A 10,760-nucleotide genomic window follows, 5' to 3' on the forward strand; every position below is an offset into this window, starting at 1 on the left:
ATTTTTTTAAACTTAAGAACATTTTGAAACTTAAAAAATAAAAAATGATCAGACATAATAGTAGGCCTTTAACATCAAGCTATTTATAATAAAAAATAATGTTTGAATGCCAAAGAGAAGGGTATGGTATAAAGCTAATACAGACTGAAGTCTCCAGACAAAGGTCTGTCTTTATGATTTTATGATGTACATATCTGCTTTATCAAGTATAGGTTTTTTGTCTGATTACTTTTTTAACATAAGACACCCAAAATCTGAATATTATAGCACCAAAATAAAATATATGCTCACTATTATAAGAAACTACACCCATAAAGTTATCTCAAAATTATGGGCCAGACCTTCTGAAAGCTGCTTTGAACAGATACTTAAAGATTTCCCAATGTGTAAACTAATCCTTAAATGCAAATCCACTCTTGGTTGCTCTACGTAATTCCTCTCCTGGTCATCAACTGGAGCTGGTGTGGCTCTGTGCCCAAGACAGCCCTGTAGAACCACAGATAACTTGTGCCACTAACCTGAACCACTGTTCTGATGACCCCAAGTTCACAGAAAAACAAGTCACTTTTCTATCTTCCTACACTGACCTGCGCTCAGTACATTTTAGCTGCATTTCGGAATCTAGAACTAGGAGCTGTTTATTTTAAAGGGATGCAGTTCCTCTCTCTATATAGTCATATATTTAAACATATGTTTATCTAACTTTCATGTTTTAATAATTTCACAAACGTATTTGTTAAGTATTAAAGAGTTACACTTCAGAAAGTTGTTTCTTTGCTAGCACTTTCTCTCACTGGTCCTGGTATGTTTCTTAACCTCAAACTAGATCATCACAATAATTCCTGTGGCAAAGGCTGCAGCACAGAAATCCAGTTCATTAATTCTACAGATCCACACTCCTAAATCTCCTTTCTTAAGAGAAACAAGTAGGAGGAATCCTAACTACAATTACAAAACTTCCATCCTTTAGCGCAAAAGACGTCTTTTGGGTTAGAAGGTTCAGGCAGAGGGAATGGGTAGAAAGTGGATGGACTGGAGGCAGCAGAATTAACATATATTGTTTCCTATACTCAAGCTCTTCCTATAATCACTAGTAATTATAACAGATCCAGGGGTTGCATTATCTTTTTTGTTGAGTTCTCCTGTTGGGTGGCAAGGCTGACCATTGCCAAGGAATCTAAAATTGACACTGCTGCAAGATGACTCACCCGGATTGATGGTTGGTTTGGTGGACAATGCTGTTTAAAAGTAAATGTAATCAAGATCTGCTTTTTTCCTCCAACCCAAGAGAACTGTAAGGGAGGAACTCCAATAGGGAAATCCCTCAAGATTTCCTTCACCAGAATTCCAATCTCTGTTTTTTCAGACAGAGGAGGTAATTCAGATCGCTAGTTTCCAAATCTTAGTCCGTGGACCAGTGATGTTCTGGGAGGTCACAGTAAGTGGTCTACATATCATGACGCCCCACCCCCTTTTAATTAGTAATTTGATGATTAAGCCACAAGCTACTAGATTGTTTTCTATCAATATTCAACTAAAAATCCCTTTTACGTTTCTTTGTATAACTCTTAAGTTTTCTAAAGATTTTTTTTCAATTCATTGGCAATTCATCTTATTTTGAGACTCCCTCCTTCTCATATGCTTTATAAATGTTTTTTCATTGTAGAAACAACTATCAACATAATATAAACGTATACCTGCCATGACCTTATTTCACAAATAGTGAAACTGTGCCTAAAGAGTAAGTCAAATGAGCCAGTGTTCAGTCTTTTTTTTTTTTTTTACTGAATGAGCAAATCAATCACACATCAGTGTTGTTGTAAATTTATGTGCAAAAGCATTGAAGTGCTTTACTACAAATTACAACGTAGAAACACGTTAACTAAACAATTAAATTCATACAATCAGATTTAGGTATATAACAACACAAAGAAGAAACAGAATTACAGTACATTTACAACACAAGACAAATACATGAAATTCATTAGAAAATATTGTAATAAATAATTCATGAATTATAGTGCAATTGATTTATGCATAAATATAACTAATTGCCTAAAAATCAGTTATTAACAAAATCTGTCAAAAATCAAGGCAGCCACAGAGTTTTACTAAATTACTGCGACAATGGAAATACTGCAATTAAAAAACAAATACAAGTATTTGTACTGTAAACAACTAAAAAAATCAGTCTCACTAAAGTTAATATACAATTTAATATAAAATTGTCATTAGCTACCAGAAATGGTTTAAACAACTTTACTGAGCAGTAGTTCTAAAAACAGAGGCACTGTTTTTTAATATAAAATACTTGAGAAACATTCAAATAAGTAGAAAGCATGTAGGGCTTGCTTTCGCCTTCATTTAAAAGTCTGCTGAAACATGAATTTTCAGAAATTGTCAATTACTAAGTAGTGACTGGTAACTGAATTTATAAAACAGTTCAAAAAGTATAATTTAAATGACATTTAAATGGAATACACTAGGATGGGGGAAGGGGAACCTAAACATTTCCCTGCCTTTCCTTACTTGTATAATCAAAGGTTAGCCTAATAATTAGAAACAAATAATTCTGTTTCTTTTAAACACTTACATGTTGAGTATCATCTATAAACTATCAAAAAATATTTTAATATACTATTTCTGACCAAAAAATAAATAAATACAATTACTAAAATGCAGAAAATTAATTATAATATTACATACAAAACTACTAATCACTGTTAAGTCAATAGTAAAATGATCCCTGATTTTATGAATCCTGTCAATTATTTGGTCAGGTCATCTTTTAAATGATATAAAAATGTACTGTAAATTGCCTTCAATATAAACTTCTGACTCAATTTATAATATTGTCTGAGGAATAAAAAACTTCAGCATGGTACAAATATTAGGCAATATACTGAAGCCCAAAAGTTTGCAAGTAAAATTCTGTATAAAGAGAGTTTTTGAAACATTTAAGTATTTTCAACTTTATTTTCCAGTGGGGGATATATTAACAAATTAATCTTTCTGGCCCTCACTAAATATGGCTTACTTCTTTAAAATGAAAGATGACCCTGACATCTGCTGTTTTGTGATCCCTTTGTTATTAGGTACAGTTCTGTTAAAAAAAAAGGATTCATTTTCTAATATGCAAGTAAAACTTAATAGCTGAAGAGGATTCAGTATAGATCTAAGAGACCAAAGAACTGATATACTGGCTGTGCAGTTTTAATTTCTTACAGATTCATTTGTTTAAAAATATAAATAATTGACTGTAATAAGGTAAATAACCAAGGACTAGATTTTGAAAATTTTAAACATAAACTCACCATTGAATTAGTTCAACAGCAAGCCTATCTAAAAGTTGATGAAGTGATGTGACCCCTGCATGGCTAATGTAGTCTTATATTCAGATAGGATGCGTAGGCAAATTTATCTCTACATCAGCACATTTGAGTGAAAAACATACTTGAAAATGTATGTGTGCAAAATTTTAAAAGGAAAATAAAAGTGTTTTTTCTAAGCCAAATCATGTGTCTAGAAATAATCTAAACCTAATTTTTAAATGGAAAAAGGGCATTGATGTTGAATTTTGAACATATAAAGCAAGCCCTCATTCTTCATATGTTAACATATGCTTTATGACATTATACCACCAAAATTACATAGTCTATAAAATCCAATGTAAATATTTTGAAAATCACATAAAAACTGCAATCTGAAGATAACTGGTCTCTCTTAGATTCTATTATAAGTTATCTATTTAAAGTGAATGGCCTAGCTTCTAACTACCAAATTTATAAAGAATTTATACTAATGAGAGTTCAAAACAGCTTTACTGTTTAATATTTGTATTTCTATCAAGACCCTGAACTGCAAATTTGGTTATTAGCAAAATGATAATGTAACGGCCCACCAAAATGAAAACTTGATATTCATTTTGATAAACTGAAAAGATTTTGAAATGTCACAGCAGCAATACATTTCAGTTATAGTGAGGTTTCAATAGGAGTGTGACACAATCCTTAAATAAATTTTAAGTAGTCATAACATCAACTAACCAGCACATTTAAACCAAAATAACCATTCTCAAGCTCATTCTGTGCACATTATGAACATGCTCTAAGTTGCATTCCAACTTTCTTCTTATACCTTACAAGTTTATTTTCCAAACTAAAAAGGAAAATTATATTAATAAAGTTTAAATTAGGTTATGCTCTTAGTATTCCATCTTATTTCATATTTAATAATTCTATAGCTACAGTAATTTGTCAGTTTCATAAGTATATTTTGTAAACACCAATTCTTGCTAAATCAACAACAAAACTCTTAAAATGATAAAAATGCAGTTTTATGTCTGCCAACACACATTTTTATTAATGAAATTGTTTTTTTTATTTGTATTGGATATTTAGTTATGATGTATTTCTTCTTCCACAGAATGTACTATATCCTACTAATACTTCACACGTCCACTTCCTTGGTAAGGAACTAGTTCTTTTAAAAGAAGAAAAAAATCCCTTGATTTGTATAATCTGAGTTACTTACAATTTATTGCAAGTATTTTGTGAAGTATTAAAGTTTGAAAACCATTAATTCTGTATTTCCATAGTTAGATGGTTTATTGAATGGCTAGGGTGGTTCTTTACCAATTAAAAATAATGCTTCACATGACAAATACTTGTTTTCCCAAAACATTTTATGCTATTGACTACTAAATAAAACCTGAATCTTTTTCACCTATTTGTACAAGGATTATATTAAATACACACTATCAGAATTAAGTGAGCAACTCTATAATTCTGTCCACAGTGAAAACCCTGAATAAAACTATTTTTCAAAAAGGCATGTATGTGGTTTTTGAACGGTATCATTTCATGTCTTCTGTAAGAGTGAACATATGTACTTCTCACATGTGTGTATACAGACATACATACACACACAAAAAACAATTTGCTAACAATAAATCTACACAGGCTTGCTGCTGTTTTTGCAGCTGCCAGTCCCTGAATCTGTCATATTAAATAACCCAGTGTCTGGTAATCGGAGTTTCTTCTTCGGCGGAGTCTTCAGTGTTCCAGATCTTTCTTTAACTTTGTATTCTAAAGTGCTGTGAGGTACCCCATAAATTCCTTGTGCTTTGGAAACACTCATTTTCCCACTCATTACCATTGCAATAGCTTCTTCCATTATTTCATGGTCATATTGCCGATAGCGACCACGTTTCTTCCTTGGCTGCTTAATATCTTTGCGATCCAAACCATCTTCTGTATTTTCTGAGGTTCCATCAACTGTTCCATTCTTAGCATTAAGACACAAAGGAGAGAGGTCCCCATGCAGAAAGTAGGAGTCAACACTTGAGTGAGTTACAGGTCCAGAACATTCAATTTTGTTCTGTTTAGGGAGTATGTTTTTCAATTTTTGAAGAGCTGATCCTTCTAAGACGGAAGAGGTTTTGGAAACATGATACATAACATCTAAAAGACCAGCACTATCAGATTGTGGTTTGGATACAGAACTTATTCTTAGCTGAGGAATTTTTAACTGTACGGTAGGATTTGAAGTTTCGTATTGTAGACTTTCACTTTTTTCTTTAAATTGAGTGACCATTCTTTGTAGAGTTAACTGGTGGAGGTAACTGGAAGCTGTTGGGAATTTTAATTCTGAGGTTTCAAGTAGACTGAGTTTACTTTTTTCTGTGCGCTCTGCTTGAGCTCTTGCCCACAAGGCTACTTTTTGCAGCACTGCACAAGTTTCTTTACTGTCTTTAAATGAATAACTATCATTGAAATCTCGAGTTTTATTTTTAAAAGGTGCAGGCTTTCCTGCTGGTAAGGCTTCTAAGTGGAGAAGTAAAGTTTTTTGAGGTATGCCATAAAGTATGCCTGCTTTATTTATGTCCAGTGCTCCAGACTGAATGTCTTTCAAAGCTTTTGAGAGCAAACCATCTGCAAACTCAGCACTTCTTTCCACATAGTCCTCTCTGTGTCTGTGTAGTCTCCTGGATGGATGGAATGAAACGATGGTAAACTGATGTATGAGAGACTCTCACACAGCTATGGAAGGGAAGGGTCCACTCCTTTATTATACTCCTTGCTTAGGTAACATCACTGCTTCTGATACTTTTAGGCCTTTGAGATGTGGTAGTTACTGATTATCATAGCAAATGTTACAGTTCTGGTAGGACAGTGTGTCAAAATCATACGGTGGCTTCTACAGCAGCCCTTCCAAGAACTTTAAATCCTAGCTCAGTATTTGATAACATTTTCATGTGCTTGCTATATTTCCTTTCATACATGCTTGAAGAGCAACAGGTATAATTTTAATTATGCAATTAACGTTCCATTAAGTGCCCAAATCCTGAAGGAGTTTTTGTTAGTAGAAACGTGACGTTACCGCTAAACAAGTAATAAAAGAGTCAACCCCCTTATAGAACATTTGCAGCAATAAATACATTACTACACACAAACACCCCAGACTTCCACAAGACTACTTTTTTCTACAAGCATAAGATAAAGTGCTGCAATTAACAATTAAGTCAATATACAACTCAGTTTTTAAACTTCAAACCACTATTTATATTTCTCTAATTACAAGTCTCAGCAATTTTTAAATTTGTTCATTTCAGTAAATTAACAAAGCAAGTTTACATGATTCAACAAATATTCTTATTTGTAATAATATCTTGTAAGATGTATAGGTGACAAAAAGGGTCCTGCTATGGTGAGTGGATTGGAGAATGCCAACATTATAACAAAATCTAACAGAATAATGTATTTCACTATTTTTGTTTCAGATAATGTAATGGTAACTTTCAGCACACAAAACAACAGTTTTATTTTTAATGCTGAATGGACATTTTAGCAATATGCCACCACACACCATAGGCAGAACCATGATGCAAGTATGAGGATTAAGAGCTCTCTCTCATTAAGAAATACTAAATACAATTGCTGCTTAATTTGTTCATGTTAGTTGAAGGATATTTAAAAAAATCTAAAACTTAATGTTACGCTTTGTCCCAAACAGAAGTTTCCTAAACGAAGGCTCAGAGGATAAATTTACATTTTCATCTTCTGCCCTACTTCCTTTATTGGATTACATAATTAAATTTTCAGTTCATTTTTAGTAACATGAACTAAAGTTTGGTGATTGTTCTGATAACTTTTCTTTAACAGAAAAAAAGAAAAGAAAAAGACAAATGAAATATATGATATATACATAGACACACACTTATGAGTGAGAAAAACTCTTGAGGAAAGCAAAATATAGACTGCATGTGTGTGTCAGTATATACTGTACAAGTGTCTTACAAACATACAACTGCCTTTAAAGAAGAATTTTTACATTATGTTCCTTTTTACATAAGCTGCCCACCCTGTCAAATATCCATAAATGCTGCTTACCCAGACACTGAATTTTCAGAACACGATGGATCATATTTTGACTCTTCCAACCTTGCGCTTCTCTTTGTAGAGAGATCTAGCACTCCGTCCCCTGCAATAATAATCATAATAAAAGATTTTCTTGGAATCTACTAATTTTTTATACACATGGCACAACATATGACCTATGTTGTAACATTTCTGTTATGTTCTCCCTTTAAATGTCAATTTATTTGCAAAGCTCAACAGCTTTTTTTTTTATTAGACTACATTAAAAAAAACCCTTTGGACCTATAATTATACATAGGAATTATGGAGTTTAAAATTATTATGAACATTATGATATCATATTTTGTCGATTCTACAGATATAGTCTAGAAATACACTTGGTATTTGACAGATCAACAAACCATTTGTGAACATGGCTTGAAATATGGGTCATAAAACTGAACATGAATAGTTTAAGAACAAAGATCATATAAAATTGTTGTTTTAATGACACACAAATACTAAAAAACACATGAAGATCACCAGAACAAAGGTATATGTGTGGGGTCAGTGGAAACACGAAGAGGGGTATATATGTGTGTTGGGAGATAAGCAAAGAATTATAGCAGCACATGTTTTAAAATCCTTCTCTCAGTCTTTTCTATTGGTTGAATGGTTAAGAAAGCTTAAATAACATGTCTTATGAAAGTGTATATGATCTATATGTATTACATCATTATTTCCAAAGTCACCCAGGAAATGCACTTCACTATACAAACTTTTTTCAAACAAAATATTTTTTTTCATTTATAAAGAAATAATTTCATGAATTTAATCCTGTACATGTGTCCTCTGGCCGCATGTTTGTTTTATCCTCTCCTACTATTTTGCAAATCTAAACTACATTGATGGAACAATTTATATCAGTAAGAAATAACAAATTCTGGCTGATGGTTTAAGAACCATGAACCTGGAATGGATGTTGCATTTGGGTCCATCCCGGGTCCAGGCCAGGCGGGAGTTCCAGGAGCCCGGGCACGATTCCGGCTTCGCCTCGGTGACCTCCTCGGAGGTCGGGCGGGCTGCGGCGCCGGCTCTATAATTCTATACTGTCAAACTTACTTCTGCCCTTTTTTGCATTACGATAACCTTTAATTCTACAAACACATACTATTTCTGAAATAAAACAATCTATTTTCTACAGATTTAGAGCAGTGGCTGATCCCTCTGCAGGCTGGATCTGGCTGGTGAACTGAATTTGGTGCCCACGAGAGGCGTGGCAGGGCTCTATCTGGCCACACAAAGTGGGGAGGGGGACAGCCAGTCCCAATCCAGCATGGGGTTTGCCCCAATCCAGCCCTGCAGGGAGGAGGGGGAATGACCCAGCCCCAATCCAGCCTTGTGTGGGGAGGGGGCATGGCCTGACGCTGTGAGAGGAAGGGAGTGTGGCCCAGTCCCAACCTGGCTGGGCAGGGGGGAGGAGTTGTGGCGCAACCCTGTCAGATGAAGGGGGCATGCCCTGACACCAAACCAGCAGTGCAGGGAGTGGGGGCATGGCCTGACCCTATGAGAGGGAGGGGGAAGAAGAGGGTATGAGCTGGCTCTGGACCAGCTGCCCAGAGGGAGGGAATGTGGTCTGGCCCCATGGTTAGAATGGAGCATAGCTTGGCCCCAACCCAAAACTTACAACAGAAGCAAACTACTTTGTATGGCTAGTTGAACCTGAAAGGAACACCAGGACATTTTTGTGAGTTTTGGGAATAAGTGGTGAGGGAGGGATGAAAGAAACAAAGGAACAGAAATTACCCCAACACTTTCTCTCATGTTAGCCTCAGTGCATTGGTAAAACTATCAAAATGTACAAAGATACTATCATATTGTCAAACCAGTCCTTATTGCCTTCATTTTTATATCTGGACAGAAATTTTTTATAAGATTTTTTTGCAAATTCAACATATACTGCTTTATATATATTTGACAACAATTAAACATACTGCAGCAACAATGGTGCTTGACAAGAAAGTACTATGTTATCCTGCCTGGCTTCCTGCAAAACTTCTGAAGCATAATTGTTCAGTGCAGTTGATAATGGAACATCTGTGTAAGTAAAGATACACACCTTACAGTAGGGAAGTAAATATTCTTTTAAAAATTATTTGTTTAACCTCCTCTAATTATATTGGTTAAACGTTTAACTGATAACACAGTAGCTTGGACACAGATGCTGCTGGCAGCTGCTCCTGGGCCCTTTGATGGGGGAGGGGCGGGGAGAAAAGAAAGCAGAAGCAACACATCCCCAGGATGGGAGGGATGGAGCATGTACAAACAAGCAGCTAATTATTTCACTGAAGAGTCATTAAATTGCCCCTTGTTTTCCTCTTTAACCTCATAGGCTATTGGTACTAGTCCTCCCTCAATCTTCCCCCTCTCCTCTTCCTCACTCCTCCCTCTCTTCTGCCTGCCCTGCTTTCTGGTTCCCGCTGGGGCACTGTGCAGATTTCCTTCCCCCTCTTCCCTGCCAGACTGCACCCTGCCCCGTGCTAAACAATAACTGCTAAGATAACCAGTTATCACTGGACTTGACTTAACAGTTACAATGATTAATCATTTAACCTTTCACATCCCTACCTCATAGGTTTATTGAGAAGAAAGAGTTGTTTGGGATAATATGGGGATATATAACTGGCTAAGTCCAGGATCAGTTGGTTCTTCCCTTCTTTAACTAGTTTATTCCTTATTAAACACCCAGAAGTGCACTGACTTGTTGTTTTATGGCAAGACGACTGTCCTTATCTTATTCCCTTTAATGGGAGCTGGAAGAAAGGTTAAAAGATAAGACAAACAAGTGCAGGAAGTATACAAAGTAACACCATGACATTGAGTTTACTTCCCAAGTGAAGATGACAAGGGAACAGCCTTGCTGTAAGTACTCTGAGAAATGACAAATAGTCATGAAATGTGTACTTTGTGACTCATGTTCTGGTAAAGGGGTCTTTGGCTTTCTAGAAGTAACAATTGTTATTATGACAAATCAAGAGATTTCTCTTACAGTTAATACTAGAATAGATACCTAAAACCTGGAAAATGAAATCAGAAAATCTGAATAAGCAATATTCCTGGACATCGTTACATACAGGAATGCATGGAGGCCTTAATTTTGGATATGTCTTCAGGTGTCTGACCAAGAAGTTTCCAAAAAGGAAGCAGATTTCAGTATAAAGACTAGCCACTACCCATATTTGTCAGAAAGTTCTCCAAACCAGGATTTTAGAAATAAAGCTCTTAAGGCTACTGTTTGTCCAGCCTAAGAAATGCATTAAACAAGCCAAGCAAGTATATCAATGCTTGTGGATTATCTTGTCTAACTTCATAGTTTCTAGGGTCGGAAGGGACCTGAGCAGA

At 35.1% G+C, this 10,760-nt stretch overlaps 1 protein-coding gene across 1 annotated transcript in view; it reads right to left on the reverse strand.

Moving 5' to 3' along the window:
- Positions 1-1,768: 1,768 nt before the first annotated feature.
- LOC109303794 (ligand-dependent nuclear receptor corepressor-like protein) overlaps positions 1,769-10,760 on the reverse strand; it is a 99,255-nt gene continuing 90,263 nt past the window's right edge. Inside the window, exons 6-7 of the mRNA XM_019526068.1 lie at positions 7,392-7,482; positions 1,769-5,986 (exon numbers count right to left, since the gene is read on the reverse strand). Coding sequence (XP_019381613.1) covers positions 4,954-5,986; positions 7,392-7,482 — 1,124 coding nt within the window. The 3' untranslated portion in view covers positions 1,769-4,953. The remainder of the gene's footprint in view (positions 5,987-7,391; positions 7,483-10,760) is intronic.

The sequence above is a fragment of the Gavialis gangeticus genome, unplaced genomic scaffold, assembly GCF_001723915.1.
Source record: "Gavialis gangeticus isolate Ggan-Ray unplaced genomic scaffold, GavGan_comp1, whole genome shotgun sequence".
NCBI classification, from domain to species: domain Eukaryota; kingdom Metazoa; phylum Chordata; order Crocodylia; family Gavialidae; genus Gavialis; species Gavialis gangeticus.